Source organism: Portunus trituberculatus, chromosome 15 (genome assembly GCF_017591435.1).
Source record: "Portunus trituberculatus isolate SZX2019 chromosome 15, ASM1759143v1, whole genome shotgun sequence".
Classification (NCBI taxonomy): domain Eukaryota; kingdom Metazoa; phylum Arthropoda; class Malacostraca; order Decapoda; family Portunidae; genus Portunus; species Portunus trituberculatus.
The window spans coordinates 20,725,196-20,746,128 of record NC_059269.1 but is presented as its reverse complement, the minus strand read 5'-3'; the positions used below and the strand labels follow the sequence as shown (position 1 = coordinate 20,746,128).

At 43.6% G+C, this 20,933-nt stretch overlaps 1 protein-coding gene across 3 annotated transcripts; it reads right to left on the bottom strand.

Annotated features, from left to right (window-relative positions):
• Window positions 1-14,014: 14,014 nt before the first annotated feature.
• On the bottom strand, window positions 14,015-16,929 carry LOC123504129 (tubulin polyglutamylase complex subunit 2-like). 3 transcript variants are annotated; one of them, XM_045254450.1, is made up of 5 exons: window positions 16,708-16,929; window positions 15,748-15,915; window positions 15,232-15,486; window positions 14,744-14,937; window positions 14,015-14,499 (listed from the first exon to the last, which is right to left on the bottom strand). In XM_045254450.1, the coding sequence occupies exons 1-5, from the start codon at window positions 16,775-16,777 to the stop codon at window positions 14,293-14,295; spliced, it is 894 nt and encodes a 297-aa protein (XP_045110385.1). In that variant the 5' UTR covers window positions 16,778-16,929; the 3' UTR covers window positions 14,015-14,292. The 3 variants fall into 3 exon arrangements, with proteins under 3 accessions (XP_045110385.1, XP_045110386.1, XP_045110387.1); XM_045254451.1 differs by having other exon boundaries at window positions 14,015-14,496; XM_045254452.1 differs by lacking the exon at window positions 15,748-15,915.
• Between the last annotated feature and the right edge of the window lie 4,004 nt (window positions 16,930-20,933).

Here is a 20,933-nt window from a genome sequence, read left to right as displayed (position 1 = left end):
TATCGTGCTTCTTTGTTACGCTTTTCTCGGTTATGACACATGTAAACGATTCACGATGACAGGCGAAACAATAGGTGTGTTTCTAAAAGGGACTGTAACGTGTAGTCCTGATGGCTTCTTGCAGTTTCCTCTTATACCGTCATTTCTTCTTTTTTTTCCCCCTAAGTCATCCTTCCCTAGATTTTCTCGTGGTATAGTCCATAGAGAATGTCATATTTAACGAAGATATACATGCGCTCTTGGGGCTGCCTCCTAGTTTTTATAATGACGGTTTCCTCTCTTTCTCTCTCTCTCTCTCTCTCTCTCTCTCTCGTACCGTATATGTGTCAATGACAAACTTTTTGATTTGTGTCGACGTTCGCTTTTTTGCATTAGATCCTCTTCCTCATAACATCACCAGACCCTTGCAGAGAGCAGGACGTGCCTTCCAGATCACAAACTGCCAGTGTACGAGTATTACAAGGGATGAAGGAACACATGAGCACTTGACAAGCAAATATAGTAAAGAAAAGAGGGAAAAATAGAAAGAAATATTGAGGTGTATTTCAAGAGAGAGAGAGAGAGAGAGAGAGAGAGAGAGAGAGAGAGAGAAAAGAAAACGACTTTTACGGGATTCCTAAAATAAAATGTTCAGGCGAGAGAAAAAAAATTTAATGAGCTTTATGAAATAGAGAAGTCATCACTAGCACCATTATCGTCATCATCACCATCATTACCACCCATTCCACAATTTTCTCCAGTGCAGTAAATAGTCAATGTACTAACCTCGATAAGACCTACGATTCGAAAACTCTGAAGTCTAAATGGCAACAAATTACAACATGAACTAAAAAAAATAAGTTTGCCTTTCTTAAGAATTCTTAAGAATTTAATGAAGGAGTTATAACAGTGACGCGGTGGCATAGTGGATAAGGTGGTGAGCGTGGGATCGGGCAGATGTCCACGCTTATATAGGTTAGAATCCTACCACGTACCGCCAAAGCTCAGCAAGGCCGTTTGCCCGCCAACTTTACTCTCTACCACTATATTTCTTCTCTTTTCACCCCCACTATTTCTTCCACTCATCTCTTATTTCCCTCCCACTGTCTATCCCACGTACCGCCTTGAAACTTTGTCATTTGTCGAGTGGTTTAAAGTTACTCATTTGTCACCATGATACTCAGGTTCTAGGTGGCTACACCATAGATGTGCTTGGGTGGTGATATGGGCCCTAATATGGGTACCACTATAAATAGAATTGCCTGCGCCACTAATGGGCGGAAGCTTAACAGCACTTCCAATATAGAGTGTTTGCATCAATTTCTTGTTTATGTTTATAGTCGTTACGTTTTCCGGGCGTCACTCAAGGAGGTGATGGTGAGATGCAGCATCTCGGTGTGTGCGCTCTAACAACACCCGCAGAACGACCATTGTGAGATCGTAACCTCAATATTCCTCAAGGCTGTGCGTGACAGTTCAACACCCGGCGTCTCACTCACTCCCGCCGCCCACAGGGACGTCCGCACGCCACCGTGACCACCTGCTTCGTGCCACCACTCCTCGCGGCCACCAGAAGAAAGGAGTGACGTGGAACAAAAAAAAACTAAAGGTCTAGTACACACAGACACTTTTTCGGAGGTTAGGGCACGGCTAGTTCCTTTGTTGTGTTCATCTTCGCTTAATGAATGCAGTACATTTTGTTTTAGAGAAAATCATACTGCAATAGATTCCATACTTCGAAAAATAGTGAAAATATTACGAATAAAAGTCCCACTACGTATCAGGTAATAAATATATCATTTACTCACCTGTTGTGTCATTGTCATCATTAACCCAGCGCTGTAATCCAAGAACGAGTACAGAACGCCATAAAGACCTCGTATTCGACTCATAACTATCCATCCGTCAAATCTGTACCTGAGAGAAAGAAGACAATAGAACATTAGCATGACAGACAAACCGTTCCTCCCAGCTATAGTCCAGTCACGTGTGTGATGGGATGAAAGGAGTATGAGATATGAATTAGTGCCTATATATATAAGTCTGTGTTCTTATATAACCACTCCTTTTATAGACGCGTTCTTACACGGTTGAATGAATCTGTCAGTGTTCCGTCCCCTGATACTGCTTTGTCATGATCTTCTAAGTTTATGTATACTCCTCACACACAACACTAACACACACACTTTACTCTGATATAGTTCTGCGAGTTAATAATTCAATACCAGCAGTTTCCAAGATACAAAGTGACTGTAAAATTAATACGTTCAAGTCCTAAGTGTTACTAGATCCGATCCGATCCGATCCGATTTATCACTGACTGCAAGACGGAACAAAGAACATGCGATAAAGTTGTTACATTGTGACTGTTATAGTTTTATTTCCTTGTTTAGCAGCTCAACTACAACAGAGTATTCATCTAAAAACTCTCGGAACAATATTTCGCTTTATATTATCTAAAACTTTTCACCAGGAGCAGCTCCAACACTCGCACATCTATGAAAGGAACAGCCGAGAGGGAGGGAGCAGCGTATGGCAGGTGGTGCGTATGACACGACGAGAATGGACTGTTTACTGATGTCAGCCAACCAAAACGGAACCCCTTGAGCCGCGTGCTCCTTGCCGGACGAGTACCTGCGGCGCCACGGTAGCATTGCTTGGGGGCAGTACACCGTAACACAGACGATAAGTGTTTGTACAGGTACGGTGGTGACGGAGACGCAACGCTAACACACACACACACACACACACACACTGAATGCCGAGAACAAGCAGAGTAATTAACTTCTATGTACAACTTTCATTTCTTCCTCTCACATCCTGATAGTCCTCCCATCCCTCTGACTCTTGCCGTCTCTCCCTGACAATTACCCACCTTTTCCCTTCATCATGGCGACATCTTTGCTCTCTCCTCTCGCTGCTTCCTCCCGGCATTCACCTCAGTCACCCTCCCTGCCCTCGCGCACCCCTAACGGAGCTTCTTCTATTGTCTCGTCACCTTTTCCTTCCCCTCCACACACTGCAAGTAATGGCCGGGGACGACTCGGTATTGTGCTTGAACAAATCCATTCTGCGCCTCCCACTCACGAAGGAGATGGAAGGGCGAACGGAAGGCAGGGAAAAATTTATGTAGTGGAGGCTTGGGTGGTGCTGGAAAGAAAGGGAATCTTTTCTTTAAGAGACAAGCTTTTACGCGCGTGTGTGTGGGGAGGGAACGTGTAGAAGTTAGTCAGGCGTTACTAGGAAAAATTGCTCTATTTCACTTCGAGGATCTTAAAAAAAATTAATAAAAAATACAGACAACAGGGCGTCTCAACTCCCAATCGGACATTCCCGAAGCCACTCACTGAAAAGAACAGTCACCCGCAGGCACATTTTTTCCTCAGAATCAGACCTAAGCAGGATATCAGAACATCCAAAAGGAAAAAAAAAAAAACATAACAAAAACATAACCATGAATAGATAAACAGGGAAAAAATGTATCACTTGAAAACTGAACCGCGGCGTGACACGGGACGCGTGAAGGTCGAGGTGCGTGGCGTGGCAGCGAGGTGTTCACGGAGGTTAGTGGCCGCGGGGAAGGGACACGGACAGCACCGGTGAGGATAATCTTTACTTTTATGGTGCAACGTTACGCCATTTTACCAAGAAACACCTCACGCATTCCTGGGGTGACTTTACAGTATCATATTTTGCCAAAGCGTCGTTAGTCGTGAGATTTTACATTGCTAATCACAAAACGCAGGGTTAACCCCCTCAATACAGGGACGCATTTTTACCTTGAGTTTTGGGTCTGATTAGACGATTTTATTGACGTTAGGAAGAGTCTATGGAGGTCAGAATATTAATGGCCAGAGTCTTCACTATTTCAATCCCCACGTAAGTTTCTGAAGCTGTATAAAATCTCCAAATTGTAAGCAGAATAAATATGAAAATGCGTCCTGGTACTGAAGGGATTAAACTACAAAAGAACATGAAACTATAAAGGAAACTGCAAGAAGCTCTCAACCTTTTGTGTGACTTTCCTCTTTCACTGATCATCGCTATCCATAAATTTGTTCAATCTTTAAAGCTCCTGTTTCTAAAAACCTAAAAAATCAAACAGTTAGCCTTATCTGCAAAATCGGACTATAATGTCATAATAAGCTGTCACATCTTATCACATCCCTCAAAAAGTGGCGTTTACATACATAGTAGACACAGTTAATATCTTTGTCCTCTAATCCAGTTGCCTGAGGTGCGGGGAAGTCCATGCATTACTCCACACACTCTTCTGTATGACTTTGAGGGAACTTTACTCGACAGAAACTGCATTTCTTTATTCCCTTTACAGAACGTTGCGATTGATTTACAGTCCGTTAATTTAATGAGTATACTGATCAGGACATTAAAGAGTGGGAAATATGTTATTGTTGCTGTTGTTGTTGTTGTTGTTGTTGTTGTTGTTGTTGTTTACTGTTATCATTCTTTTAAAAGGAAAATTTCAAGACATTTGTCCCTAACTTTTGGATAACTCATATGATCTTTAAGGGAACTGGCAATCCAGTGGGCCCTTCTCTTTCATTTTTGTTGCCCTTGACCAGAATCCCCTCTTGCATAAAATAAAAAGTTCATAAGCAGGTATGAAAGTCTGTTATGGAGCCGTCTATTATAATGAAGTGAAAATTGAATCTACCTGTCCATGTACCAGTAACATTTCTCCCTTGCAATAAATATAGATGAGAGTTCAAAGTGTTTATATTCTAGGAAAATTACGGTGTGGTGGACGAGAAGCATGGAGGCACAAGGGAATAAGGAACGAAAAAAGGTGTGGCGGGGGCAGTGAGTGACGGGGAAGGGAGGGCAGGAGGAGACTGGAGGTGAGTGGTATACAGTATCCTTTAGTTGGCTTCTCGTATCTTAAGTTACGCCGCTTTGTGTGGGTTTGCCAGCTGACGCCATGACTCTCTCTCTCTCTCTCTCTCTCTCTCTCTCTCTCTCTCTCTCTCTCTCTCTCTCTCTCTCTAGTTATCTTCATATTCCCCCTTTTTCCAGAGCATTCATTTACCCTCCACCTGATACAGACTCCTGCTCCACATCCCCCTCCTCCTCTTCCCTTTCTCTCCCCTCTATCTTCCCACTAAATCACCAGGAAATTATGGAGTCACACAAAACCAAGTGAGATAAATTATATGATGGAAAAAAAAAAAATAGGGGAGAAAAAAAAATCAGAGAAGAGGAAAGAAGGTGGGAAAGTACCGAACTGGGAGGGCAGAGAAAAGCGAGAGAAAGATAGAGAGAGGGAGAGGAAAAGGGAGATGAGTGATGGTAACAAAAAAACAGGATGATTACAAAGGGAAAGTAAAGGTAAGGCAATTTGTATAAGGAATGAGAAGAGAGAAAGTAGAGGACATGTCGGGGGAAGATGAAAATGAGGAGGAGGAGGAGGAGGAGGAGGATAGCAGCTGCACGGCTTCCCCCTCTTTACCTTCCCCCTCTCCGCTTCCTCCCCAGATGAGTGCGTGAGTCAATCAAGATCCTTTTTCTAACCTGCTCATGTTCGTGTGGCAGGAAATTAGGGCACACAGTAGTTCACCCTTAACGGCAGCTTCCCGGGGCTTCATTAACGACCGGAGCATCCTTCACTGGACAACGGAACGACGCAAGCACACTGGCTAGAAATTAAACTGGCGTAAAGTGCGTAAGTTAATGTTGAGCTGAAATTATGATGCGAAAAATATTAAAACGACTGAAAAGGAGAACAAAGAGACGAAATTAAACGTGAAAAATGAATTGATAAATAAATGAATAGGTGAAATAGTGGTCACTGGTGTGTATATCATTAGTGAGCAAAGATACACAATACAATGAGATGTAATATACAAAAACATAACGAAAGATTAAAATGAAGACGAAAAGATGCGTCAATTAATGTCAGACAAAACGTACGGCGGCAAAAAAGAGAGTAAGAGGGTAAAAACATCATTTAATCTAAGGTCGACAAGTGAGAAAGAAAGTTCAAGGTTGGGCAGCCAAGATTTTTCAGACAGACAAGTGACTCACGGTGTCTCATGAAGCTGGGACGGGCTGGCTCTCTCTCTCTCTGTAGGTATGTACTTACAATAACAGGAATTTCTCGTCCATTCAGATATCTACTTAGAATCAACATTGTGTTACTGGATTAACTGTAAGAAAAAAAAAATGTATGTCTCACTTACAACATACACTACTTGAGTCATAAACACTTTCACCATGAGTTCACTTTTTTTTTTGCTAATTTCCCTCAAAAGATAACGCTTCTACAACGAACACATGTTGCTCCGTCTAAGGAAAAAAAAAAAAAGAAAGATGTATGACTTAATTACCATGCACAAACCTCCTGTCATAAACTTTCGCCGTGAGTTCTGTTCCTTCACTAATTACCCTTAAGACAACGCCAAGATTTCTACAGCAAACAGGTGTTACTCGGTCTTATATAAAAAAAAAGTAATAATTATTTGTCTTATACACTATTCACGCTCGTAATCTGAAACGCTTTGGTCTCTCTAGGGACTATTATTAAAGGTCAGAGATGATTATCCGACTTTGCATAAATGTTTTCACTATTAACGATGCGAAATTCCTCTTAAACTATCACAGGAATCATGAAAAATACCCTTGAGAACCCTAATAACATCCACTAAAGCCTGTTAAGAGTAAAGAAAAACTAAGAGATAACACGACGAAGCGTGTATCTTTAATGCCATCGAACTTTCACCACGAGTTCTATATTTTACTAAGCATAACAGAAGGATTATGGAACTTGTGTCGTGCAGGGCGAGGAGAACGCGATTACATTTCACGGGTAGCTTAAGGTTAGACTTCACCGCTCCACTGGCTTCCGCTACAGGTCACTGGAAGACATGGAAAGGAAGCAGCGATTAATTCCGGTGGCAAGACTATTTACCAGATGAAGCGTGTGAAAGAAGTGGCGACGGTAGCAGCACATTTCTTGATACCAGTGAGAGAGAGAGAGAGAGAGAGAGAGAGTGTGTGTGTGTGTGTGTGTGTGTGTGTGTGTGTGTGTGTGTGTGTGTGTGTGTATGTGTGCGTCCATACGGCACAGTACGTAGTAGGTGCTGTCAAAGGTCAGCAATCTGTGTCAAAGATCAGCGGGATCAACATGAAGCGTGTCAGTTGGGTCAAGCCGGGTCACACGAGAGAGAGAGAGAGAGAGAGAGAGAGAGAGAGAGAGAGAGTATGACTATCTCCCAGGTGTACCAATGAAAGCCATGTGCTCTTCGTTCCCACATCCCAATTACGTTTTTTCTTCCTCCCTCTTCCCTCTCGCTCCTTCTAAAGACTCCCCCTTTTTTGCTCTGGAACCCGCCACTCAGCACCTGCTCGTGGGTGGGCGGGTAGCTTGGACATGGTGGGCTCATGGTGGTAGTGGTGGTGTGGTGGAAGAAATCAAGCCCGTGACAACAGAAAACTGGTTCTCTCTCGTGCTCCTTTTTTCTTTCTCCTGGATGAAATCAAGACCACGTATGACACAAGAGTGGAAAGATTCGGTGATTCCAGGACGTGGCGCAGCTGTTCATTCCAGACACGCCATGCAGCTGTTTGATTCCAGGTTGATTACATTACAGCTGTGGCGTGTGAGTAATGTGGAGTTCCTGCTCGTTCCAGTACGTGACGCAGTGTTTATTCCAGTACATGACACACGAGTTAACTCCAATATGTAAAGCAAATGATTATTCCAGTACCTGACATAGGTGAAAATTCCATTACATGACTCACAAGGTCACTCAAACTTATGACGCAATGTTGATATTCGTAAGCGAAGTAGATTTTTATTCCATTACGTGATGCAAAGCTTTATTCCTATACAGCATATGAAGCAAGTGTTAATTCCAGTACGTGACGCAGATTCTGATTCCAGTTCGTACCGCAGAAGACTTCATCACGTGACACCAGGCAGCCACTCCGCTCTAGCACGAGGCCAGTGAACGAGACAAAAAAGGAATAATAACGTAAGCTGGGCACAGAACGCCTTCCCTCTTGTGACGCAGCTGTTCTGCTTAAACACGTGACGAGGCTGCTTCCCTAACACACAGCATCATTACAAAAAGTTACGCTGTATTACTGTGGTTTACGTCTTTGTGTGGAGACTGTTGAGTGAATATACTTTTACTTCCAGCAAGAAATAAAAACACTCTTAAGTAAGTTTTTATTACTCTTTTACGTGAACGACAAACTCTCTAAGAAAATTCTCACTTGACTTTCCAACCCTATAAACTATGACGCAATTCATCTCAGGTAATGTAAAGCTGAAAGCGAAAGTCATGAGACATCAAGACGGCTAAAAGAAAAAAAAAAAAAAAAAAAAAAGCTACGGTTTGTGCTCCAACATAATGCACTAATTTTATCTTGACAAAAGCTTTTCGGAGCGTTTCAGACCTTGTCATGATAAGCTGCAAGCAAGTCGAAAATTACCGCCAGAAGCTTCTCGCGCAGTAAGTGGTTAATGATGAAACGCTGCATTAACCCGAGAAGCACCTGCACCGCCCCGCCCGCCCCGCCCGTCCCGCTCGGCCTCACAAAGACGACTTTCACTCACGAGGAAGGCTACACTCACGCCGGAAAGGGAGAGAGAGAGAGAGAGAGAAAAAAAAAAAGATATATAACAAAGGCACAGAGAGAGAGAGAGAGAGAGAGAGAGAGAACCTTTACACATATACGTATCATCGTGGTTCTGGAGAAGTTATAGAGTTGTAATACAGTAATGCTAAGCGGAGTGTTGTTGTGAGGCTGCGTGGAGGGTGAACTGGGGGTGAGCAAAGTAGTGCGTGGAAACTAGAGCAATATACTGGTTTTTGGCACCGGGTAGAGTGTTACTGGGATGTAGTGATGCTGGGAGAAAGGTGGGACTGTTGTTAGGTTGTACTGGAGTTGGAAAGTAGGTAGTGGATTGCTGTGAGGCGATGCTGGGTTAAGAGTGTGAGTATTGCTATCTCCCACACCTCTCTCTCTCTCTCTCTCTCTCTCTCTCTCTCTCTCTCTCTCTCTTATAACCCCTTCAGTACTGGGACACATTTTTACCTGAGGTTTGTGTACGATAAGACCATTTTATTGACATTAGGAAGGGTGTATGGAAGCCAGAAGATTAATGGCCGCAGTCTTCACTATTTCAATCCCACACATATGTTTCTGAACCTGTATAAAATCACTAAATAGTAAGCAGAATGAATATGGGAACGCATCATGGTACTAGAGGGTTAAGACGAGGACGAGGACGAGAGCTTAAGTAAAATTCTTGTCTCATGTTTTTCTGTCGCTCTCAAGTTCACACGCTCGCCCTTGGTCACAACTCAGAAGCCTTTAAGTATGTACTACTGTCCTGTCAGCACACCTCCCGCACCACACTGCTACTTCACCACGTATCTGTTCTGACCTGTTAAACTCTACGTGTTTTTGTCACTCGTAATGTAACTATTCTCAATTTGTGTTCTTTCAGAGTTATCGATTTTTCCAATACTGTAAACATCACCCCTATTTGTTCTCCATCGAAAGAAATCTTGCTTGCTTATTCATCTTTTTTTTTTTTTCTTTTTACCTTAAACGTTTGGAGTCATTTAAGATTTCGAGAAATGGCCATAAGTCAGATATCATTGCTAGAACTTTCTTAAAAAATAATGAAATAAGTTGTAATGCCAAACTTTTCTCTAAACTACAATTAAAATCTCAAACTTATCAAGCAAAGTATTACAGTGTGTGTGTGTGTGTGTGTGTGTGTGTGTGTGTGTGTGTGTGTGTGTGTGTGTGTGTGTGTGTGTGTGTGTGTGTTACTCAAAAGGATAACAGCTGGAGAGCCCTTCTATGGATTCTCCAAGATAGGCTACACCCCTACACTCTCGAACAAAGCCCCACGGACACTTAACATTCCCGTGACAACAGATCTTCTTCTCCATTACCCCTCCCCTCCCCTTTACCCAGCGCTTTGTTGTTGGCCCTCCCACCTATACCCTTTCCCTGCTCTCACCTTTACTCTTATTTTACACCCAGTTCTTCCATATTTTAGCTACACTGTTCTAATGAAAGTTTGATGTGTAAGACTAACGACATTTAAACATTTCTAAAGTTTTATTTTATTGTCTTTATAGGGTTATGCGTTTCTAATTTGTCATTCTCGAGCCAATGTAAGTTTATGTATCATTTTTGCCACGAAATTTTCAAGTCATTCCATAGGTTACATTTCATTTAGTTATTCGCATATTATTCCAAGTTTAAAACATTCTTATCAAATTATCTCCGTACGATTCCAAGCTTGTGACTTTTCTACCGCATCACTCCAAGCTTATAATATTTCTACAACGTTATTTCAATACCATACCAACCTTACATCACTTCTAGTACGTCATTCCCAAACGATTCCAAGCTTATAACATTCCTAAGGTATTATTTCTATAGTATTCTAAGCTCACGGCATTCTTTCCACGTCACTCTCGGCCTCCCCACATCACGTTTCTTCTATTCACACTCCCGGTCACAGCCGCTACTCTCCACCCTTCCCCTCTAAGTCTAGACACATCAGCAGCTTCACTTCCTTAATCGAATTTTCATATCCAATACAATGTTTGACCAGCATGACCTTCACCGGGAAGCCTTACCAGCCCTGACCTTCACATCGGATATGCCACCACAGGCCTCCTCTTCCTCCTCCTCCTCCTCCTCCTCCTCCTCCTCCTCCTCATTCTCCTCCCCTTTATCCCTCTCCCCAAAACGAGTGAGTGACCGCTACGGTTAGAGGGAACAGATGGGAACGAGCAATCATAGTGAAAATAGTGCATGTGAGACACTACGGAGAGCAATACACAGGCTTTCTAATGTCTGTTCGTCTGGTAAACTACAGCAAGTGATTGTAAAGTATATACTACGAGTTGACGGTGTGATTTTCTCATTATAGCACTTCCGCCTCCTCATCACACCATACTAATTCAAATGACTTTTCCCACGGCACCAGGCGAAAGCGTATCATCTTGACTTCACGCCTCTAACAACAAAGAGACTTTCACGCCTTCCATAACTGTATCCTTTCATTTGGTCATGCTTCACATCTCTTCAAAACCGACAGCATCACTCCACAAGTACACGAGCAGACAACAAAGCAGCGGTTGTACGTCACGATGGAAAGACTCAGCAGACGGCGCGCCAATGGGGGTACTTGAAGGTCGTGTGAAGGCAGGCTGGAGGTCGGGACAGCGGCGGTGGAGGCGGCAAGGTGAGACAGGTGAGACTGAGGATGCTGGGTCCTCATCATGGCTTCTGGACCTCTTATGAACAGGATATTATGATGACTTCCGCTGCTCGATGACTATCTCACTCAAACATTCAAACGCCCTGAAATGCCTCCAAACACACACAAACACTCAAATGCACTCAAAAAACAATCAAACATACTGAAACACAGTCAAACGTCCTCAAATGCTCCCAAACACTCAAAAACACACTCAAACGCAGTATCCCTTTCTCTCTTCCTCCCTCTCTTCGTCCATTACGCTTCCATCTTGATGTCCTCAATTCACACATTCCCAAGATTACAAACACAGACGCAGAAGGAACAAACATCCATAACTTGTCCCAAAATATAAGAAGAGAAGCGAGTTGAGGTAACAAAGACAGCAGCGCCAGGATACCCTTGCCATGCACCGTGCCGCCAACACTTTGCTGGCCGCTGCACTTTGACTTAATCCCCAGAGGCGCCGAACAGCCTGCCTCACCACCAGTCTTCCAAAACGGAGTCTGACTTTGCCTATCGATGATGATGAGGATGGTGATGATGATGAGGAGGAGGAGGGTGATTGTGATGATGGTGATGGTGATGATGATGAGCATGAGGATGGTGGTGATGATGATGATGATGATAACAGCAACAATAATGAAGATAAGGATGCAGTTAAATAGCAAAATAAATCTGAGGTTACATTTGCTATACATTATACTTATTATGTAAGAAGTAGTTGTTGCAGAGAAGCAAAAAAATAAACAAGGACAGGAGTGTTTTGAAACTACTTTTTAGGTAAACATTTCAGCAAAACTGGTTCGATCAGTTGCTTCATTTGAGATATAACTATGACTTGCAACATTTACCTGCCGGACACCTCAGCAAAATTAGTTAGGTCGCAGTACCCTTCAACGCGCAAGACACTTCATGGAATCAATAAATTTAGTATCATTGTTTGCGGAATAGAATACAAAATCATGTAATCTTTAATCCTATACGATAGTTTATTAATTTCAATATACAGCACAACATATCAGGTAAGTGTGTGTGTGTGTGTGTGTGTGTGTGTGTGTGTGTGTGTGTGTTGTCTTATTGGGCAACCATCAAGTCAGGTCTTTGTCCTCCGTCACATGCACAGTATCGTGATGGGAGGAGGGAGGCAGTGTAGAGCGACGAGGCATTAACCACATTACTATACATATAAAAACACATTTTCCTACCCTGACTGCGGGCTTCATGCTGGCGATACTCAATAGACTCGCGGCAAAGCAAAGCAATAAGCCGAGGCATTCTAACAACTCCCTCAGTCATCATGCAGTGAACACATCTCACAACAAATGCCAGGAAAGCACGTGAAAGAACTCACCACACTATCAATGCTGCCTCTTGAGAGTGAACCCTGAGCGTCACAGTTATCAAACCAGTTTCCACCGAGTTTGAACAGAAGCCGTCAGTGACACGTGCACCTCACACACAGGAGACAAGCTACAGAAAGGCCAGTGGGACATTACTTGAAGATACCTTACAATATCTCTTCACAGGATCAGTGCTCTATTTAACACCTTGGATATCCTGTAATGAGCAGCTTCCCTTACGTGAGGAACTGCAGGGATAAGGATTACGCTACTTCAAAGCACACTTCTTATCCAAACTGATTCCCCCAGAGATGATGACAGCAGTAGTAATATTTGCACCTTAATGCCTATATAATCCAATGACCTTGTTTGAATATTTTACAGTTTAGAGGACACTTTTAACCCAAGGCTGTTGATATGATAGATACAGTTTTGATAGGGATTTATAACTCAGAATGTTGACCAAAACACTGCGACACCTGACATGTGATGCTGTTAAGATAAAGGAGTAGAACAGTATTCGGAAAACATGTACAATTCCGAACTTAAAGGTTTTATCATACTGTTATCGCGACCTCCTGCAAATAAACGAGATACTTTTACATTTATGAGATTGTGAAGATTAGGTTGCATAATACTCGAACACACACACACACACACACACACACACACACACACACACACACACACACACACACACACACACACACACACACACACACACAAAACTGGAAGAAGAGAACCGAGTATAAATAGTACCCTTATCTAATACACGAGCGTCATAAAAAGTAAGCGAAAGAAAACCGAAGTGGACTGTTGTTTATTCTTCCATGAGAGCATTTTACTTCATTGTCAAGCAGATTTGTTCATTACCTCCCCCCTCTCTCTCTCTCTCTCTCTCTCTCTCTCTCTCTCTCTCAATTCCATCACAATATTTCTGTCCTTATGATACTTTTAACACTATTTATTTTGTATACACGTTTTGCCTTTTATCTAGATCAACATAACTTTTTTTCATAACCTCTGCAGGTCAGATATTTTCGCTTCTCACAACTAACCTCTTTATCTCACATAATATATAAGTCTCTCTTCACCTCCTTTCTCTGCTCCTAATACCTGTCCCACAACCTCCCTTTCCTGGTACGCAGTAGCTGTGTCCCCCGCCACCTCTCTCTTTCTCTCTCTCTCTCTCTCTCTCTCTCTCTCTCTCTCTCTCTCTCTCTCTCTCTCTCTCTCTTCACATATCAAACTTTTTTTATTATTATTATTATTCAATGTTCTTACAGAAACAAATTTCTCATTAGCGACCGCCGTTAGTTTTTATTATATTGATGTAACTTCGAATTTTTCCTTTTTTTTTTTTTTAGGATCTAAAAGAGTGAAGAAGAAAAGTTCTAAAAGTCTTAAAGGTAATTGATATGTTAATAGTTGAATTATTGTTTTTTTTTTTATTGGAGGGAGAAAACTTACATTTTAGTGAAACACATACTTCACGCTATATAATTATGTATTGCAAAATCACATTCTTATAGCAATGAATTTGGTATTGTACTACTTTTCACAAGAGACACTTCAAAATACACCCATGTATGGACGCCCATCATTGGCAGCATGTCACTGGATAACGGAGGAGCGTCCACAACTTCACGCAACACAGACCTTTGTCCACACAATGTGCACCACGTGGGTCCATCCTCCATAATACGGGGATCATTTTTACTCCTTTGGTTTCCCGGTGTCCTTAGCTGCTGCGTCTTTGATGGAGTCCTTAGAAGTGTCCTTGGAGCTTTTTGTCTTGTGGTGGGTCTTCTTGGTCTTGAATACAGACCAGTCCAGCCTGTTGACGTGGTCCTGGGCCTGGTGCGCTGGCCGGGGCGGACGAGCTCCCTCCAGCAGGTAAGCAGCCACCACTTCATACCACTGCTGCAAAACAGACTCTCTCAAACACACACACACACACACACACACACACACACACACACACACACACACACACACACACACACACACACACACAGTCACTACTCGGTCCATTTTGGTACACACACACCGCCACCAGTATGTAATATTTCCTTAATCATCTTATAAATGTGTACCGTAACACAATACACCCAAAACTCGTCCCCGAACACAACTGCGTTAACGTTTGTAGGGCAGCGTCACTCACCCTGGCCCACGGCGTCAGGCCTTGCCCCGCCACCAGCGCCTGCCACTGCGGCATGCCCAGGTGAGCCAACATGAGGCGCCAGTAGGTGTGAGTGTCGGCGGCGAGGAGGTGCGGCCTTAACGACAAATCCACGAACCAATATGAACCCTCGGGAAAATTCTCCCCACGACCAGGAAATGCCACCACCACGCGACCTGGGCGTGGGAAGGCGAGGTGACGGCGGGGTGGATATGATGAAGAGGAGAAGGTGAATGAGGATAAAAGATTGCTCATGATTATACCGGAAGAACAGACACCAGGAATAATGTTTGTCTGTACTATGAGAACATATACTCATCTCCTTATTAGTGTACACTAGTAAACTACGTATTAGAATTAGAGATTGAAATAAAGAATAGAAAAAGAAAACTAAATGAACGAGAAAAAGACAAATCATTACTGTGGAAATATTACACAACATTAAGAGACACAAATCACCAATCACTCACCAAATCCCTGACAGCTATCAATCTCGAACATCTTGGAAGTGTGGAAGGTTGGGGGAGAAGGAGCTGTGGAGGCTGATGACAATTTGGGCCCTGGTCGCGGCAAAGGATTAGGTCCCATAGAGAGGGGAGGGTCTTCAGCCAGTGCTAAGTCAGTAATGGAGGGTGCCAAGGGGTCGCCACTCCCTCTCCCCGTGCCCAGTCTATTGACACGGCCCAAGGGATGTACCTCCATGTTACCCAGTGGGAGAACTTTACCTGTAGAAGAGATATTAGTGCTCTGTTATAGGAAAAGATTATAGAAGTGAAGTTTTTAGGTCATATATACTGTATGTACCCAAAGTAACAAGCTTATGCAGAGAGAGAGAGAGAGAGAGAACTTGACATGCCACGGAAGGATAGATTGCAAGACATGCTGGGAAACAACAACGAGAAGGAATAAAAATGAAAAATGATGAGCGGGAGGTGAAGGAGGGAAGGAGGGAAGGAGAGGTGGAGGGAGAAAGGGGCGTCGTGTACCAGCAGTTGAGTAATTCCATGTGAGTTTGAAGCCATCGGTGGCCATGTAGAGGCTCCTCAGCGCCCCTGGCATGACTACGTTGTGCCGCTGCTCCCACGCCAATACCACAGCCCTCTCCACGCCCCCTCGCGAAGCCACACTCACATCCTGCACGCCCGCCACGCCCTCTGCAATGACCACTACGTGCACTGATCCAGCTGACCAGGCTTGACCTTTCCAAAGACACCGCTCAGGTCAAATGTTCCTTGTCCTCTCTATCTACAACTGGTTTTGTCACCAATCCAAAGAAAGCAACTGGCAATCTTCTCTATCTGTGTCGCGCAATCTTCTTTTTTTATTTATCATCATTACCTGTACGTGTTTTGTGCTCTGTGTACCAAAAAGCAAGAGATATTTCACATCTATAACGTCATTTCCCGGGAGGCAAAACGGTATATTGATAAAGGGTTGGTGGGGGAAACATTTCTTAACAGGAGGGACCACCCAGAGCACAGCCGCGGTAGCCCCGAGTGGCGGATGACTGCAGGCTGACAGTGTTGCAAGCCGCTCACTCACTCGTCCCGCGGGGTGAGGGCCGGTTCACCACAACTAGGACTCGAGACTCTCATTCTCAGCAATCTTGTAATTCACGCCAGAAAAACACCGCCATTCAACAGCTTCCATGCCAGTCACTGCTTATTGTATACTTGTTTTTTCCCTTACAAACACATACATACATACATACATACATACATACAGTACATACACACATAAGTACGTCACTGATAATCTCACTTTAATATTCTATCAACACTCTCCATTCCAGGAACACAATGGATGTATCTACATGACACATATTGTATCCCAGCCTGCAGTCAGCCAGATAGACACGCACCACACAAGGCGATGCTTCCACACACACACACACACACACACACACACACACACACACACACACACACACACACACACACACTCACGCAGGGTCTCCACCAGTCCCAGCGTGAGATCGGTGATAAAGTTAGTGTCCCGTTCCTTCCTGCCATCCATGCCTTTTGCTCAGCGGCTCTTGAGCACAAGGGGACTTCCCATGGTGCTCTGCGTGCCCTCTGGTCGTGCTGGGTGGCTTCGAGACCCCTGCAGACGAACAATATGCCCTGGATGAGTGAATGCTTAGCCCAGGAACAGGTACAGCGGTGGAGTGTGGCTTTAGCAACAGCAGTAGTAGCGTCACTGGTTGCCTTGACGACGGGAAGAAAACAGGTGACGAGCGGCGAAGGAGGAGAGTGGAAACGTGTTTTTTTTATTTTTGTTCCCTCATTAGAAGCCTGTTCATTGGCACCTTGTTTGTAGTATTAGGTCGCAGAGAATGACTGACTGACTGACTGACTGACTGACTGACTGACTGACTGACTGAGTGAACTAAACTGACTGACTGACTGACTGACTGACTGACTGTATGAAAAAGGGTAGTAATTCACGTTAATATATTCATCAGGACTATCTCTTTCTCTTTTTTCTCCTTTAATTCTTCTTTATGAGTCACATGTGTCATAGCAACCCAGAAAAATAGGATAAGCACTGATTCTCTCTCTCTCTCTCTCTCTCTCTCTCTCTCTCTCTCTCTCTCTCTCTCTCTCTCTCTCTCTCTCTCTCTCTCTCTCTCTCCAGGTTGGGGCAGCAGCCTGAGGGCACCACATCGCTAGGCACACACTAAAACGAGTCAGCCAGCGTGTGTTACAGTTCAGTGCTTTCAATATTCATTTGGTCCAGTGAAATCCAGAATCTACAATGTCTACCTGAGAGAGAGAGAGAGAGAGAGAGAGAGAGAGAGAGACAGCATTTGCAATTACATTTTAATCCTATCTCTTTCCCTTTTCTTTATTTTCGGGGTATTAGAAAATATTGACTTTCTCTCTCTCTCTCTCTCTCTCTCTCTCTCTCTCTCTCTCTCTCTCTCTCTCTCTCTCTCTCTCTCTCTCTCTCTCAGGTGATAGATCAGGATCAGTATGACGTTTTTAGTGCGCCGACAAACCCCACCCACGGAGACTCCCTGGGCGCTGGTGAATTGCAGGGGACACCTTTCTATGCATGGTAATGTTGACGAATCGTAGTAGTAATAGAAATAGAATAGTAGTAGTAGTAGTAGTAGTAGTAGTAGTAGTAGTAGTAGTAGTAGTAGTAGTAGTAGTAGTCGTGGTAGTAGGAAAAGGAGCAGTGGTAGTAGTAATAGAGGGTGAAAGGGGAGATGCAGGGAGCAGAAGGAGGAAGTTGTATGCATGCAATTACGTAAGAAAGGACCTCAATTTTGCGAATTGTTCCATAGCGCAAGTAACGGTAGAGATAAGAAGAAGAAGAAGAAGAAGAAGAAGAAGATGATGATGATGATGATGATGATGATGATGAGAAGAAGAAGAAGAAAAAAAAAAGAAGGAAAGGAAAAAGAAATGCATGGCAGCAATAGCAGTAGTAGTAGTAGTAGTAGTAGTTCTAGTAGTAGTAGTAGTAGTAGTAGTAGTAGTAGTAGTAGTAGTAGTAGTAGTAGTAGTAGTAGCAGCAGCAGCAGCAGTAGTAGTAGTAGTAGTAGTAGTAGTAGTAGTAGTAGTGGTAGTAGTAGAAGTAGTAGAAATAGTAGCAATAGTAGTAGTAGTAGTGGTTCTCTCAGCAATTGCAGTAACAGAACAGCAGTAACAGAGGAACTAGCAATAGACGCAGTAAGAGAAGCATTCGCAAAACACCGTAATAAATCCAAGACAATTATATAATCTTGAGACAGAGCCAAACTCAACGTCCTTGTGGCACTACTCCCTTTCCCAGAATCGTCTTTGCTGGCACATTCCCGCAAGACGAGTGGCTGCTGGGAATGTCGCCTCAGCCAAGCCAGGGCGGAAAGCCAATTAAAGAGACCTCGTAACATTCCTTTGAACTTCACCTACAAGTAGAAGCGGCAGCGAGTGGCGTGTATGTAGAGTGCCTGTCGAGTTTTACCGAGTTTTCATTAATTTTCAAAAGCAACCTAAGTTTAATTAGGATTTCAGTGCTTTTCTTTTCCACACCAGTAGTATAGAACCTTTATTTAGCTAATATTAAAGATAGGAATATATTTTAAAGCCATAAAGTTCACCAGAGACTAGAAGACATGAAACATACTTTAAAATCCAAATACTTTCCACTATTCAGTTAAAATGTAGCTCTAGACAGACGATCAAATGATAGAATACACCGACCTTAGTGAAAATGACACAGTGCTTGGCGTGTGCAGAGATAAAAGTTAGTATCAACAGATAACAGTCTACCAAGGATAATCTGAAGTACGACACGAATTACGACATAATGAAGGAAGTCTTTTGTGAAAGTTGATGCAGTAAACACAGATACGCAGTTAGCTAGAAACCAAATAGCTGCTCCATGATCCGTGGCAGGCTTGTTGGCTACAAACGAGATATAATAACTGGAAAGCTGAAACCACACGCTGAGAATACAGAAAGCAAGGCCACGGATTGGATCAGCGTAAGCCTATTATGCCTCCCACGTGTCGCTGACCAGACACTGAGGGTAAAACATGAATTGAACTCCCTTACAGCTACAGGGAGATAGCAAAAGGGCGCGTATTCAGAGGTAAAACGTGAATCAAACTGCCTTACAGCCACAACGAGATAGCAAAAGGGCGCGTATCCAGAAACCTCTTGCTTTCATCATCACAACTATTTTCAATAGTCACAGAGATTATTAGTCGGGTTATCAAGAACGTTTGTTAATCCGTCACCAGAACCGTAAAAACATTGTATTATTCAAACTAGAGTCTGGAAAGTGCTGGAGATGAGACAGGAGGGTTTCAGAATGTGGTCCACTTTAGAAGTCCATACACCACTATACTCATCATCGAAGAGACTCCATGAGGCCGACGGTGGTGCCTCGCGCGTTGGATCGGAGGCAAAAGCACAGAAGAGGCGGGGTTCTGAAGAAGCTAATTGCGGAATACCCAAGCGCGAGGGACGAAGCAGCGCATCCCGTTACGGCAATCACACCGTTCCTGTGACCCTGAGGCAGTTTTTACATACGCCTCGAGACCTTGCGTAAAGGACGAATTTGCTTGCCGTGCAGCTTTTTCGTGCATTATTTTCACATACACACAAACACACATTCTCTCTCTCTCTCTCTCTCTCTCTCTCTCTCTCTCTCTCTCTCTCTCTCTCTCTCTCTCTCTCTCTCTCTCTCTCTCTCTCTCTCTCTCTCTCTCTCTCTCTCTCTCTCTCTCTCTCTCTCTCTCTCTCTCTCTCTCTCTCTCTCTCTCTCTCTCTCTCTCTCTCTCTCTCATGCAATACTAATCGCAGCCACCTCACTCAATGTACGTAATGATGACAAGCAAAGTAAATAACAACTCGCACCATAATCGCCTACATCATGACCTTCACAGAGGAAGTCACGACTGGGCGAGAGCTGCTGCAGAAAAGGACGCAATTAAAGGCATCACCTCTAGACGCTTCATTTGGGTGGCTTCTCTTGAGCGGGTTCAGGATAACACGGATGAGGAGAAACAGATGTGTGTGGTGGAGGGGTGTGTGTGTGTGTGTGTGTGTGTGTGTGTGTGTGTGTGTGTGATAAGAAAATTGCTTTTAAACAATTCGAGAAAACACTGGCAGAAGGAAGAGGGTTGGAGCGGAATACAATCCGTGAGAAGTCTAACTCGTGATGGCGCCACCAAGACGCCAGGTGGCATTGGCGAGGTTGTTTTCGTCGCCTCACTCCCTCTCGTGCAATGTGGAGACGAGTCGAGCCTTAAAACACAAATACAGAAGGAAACGACACAACACCAAGTCTTGAACATGAATCAGGTGTAACTCTTCCCGTTGTATCTCGATCGCACACTGTGGCTGACGTGTTGTCCACTTTCTTGATGACTTGTTGTATTGTCGTGGGAAAACTTAACGAGGCATTGTGACACGCCGCCGCCCGCATTGTGAAAGCTGTCATGAGCCAACAGAAGCGGAAAAATCGCTAAAAAAGACAAACACTTTATGACTGTCGCTTTTGTGGAGGACGTTGAATGCTGTCTGTTCGAAATAAAGAAAATAGAGAAGGAAATTATTATATATACTTCCCTTGACAATTACAGCATCATGTGTACCGTACCCTTTGACTGTCTGCCTTATACCGCAAGGTCTTGAAATCTTCTCAGTCATTCACCTGGCAATTATACTCGAAC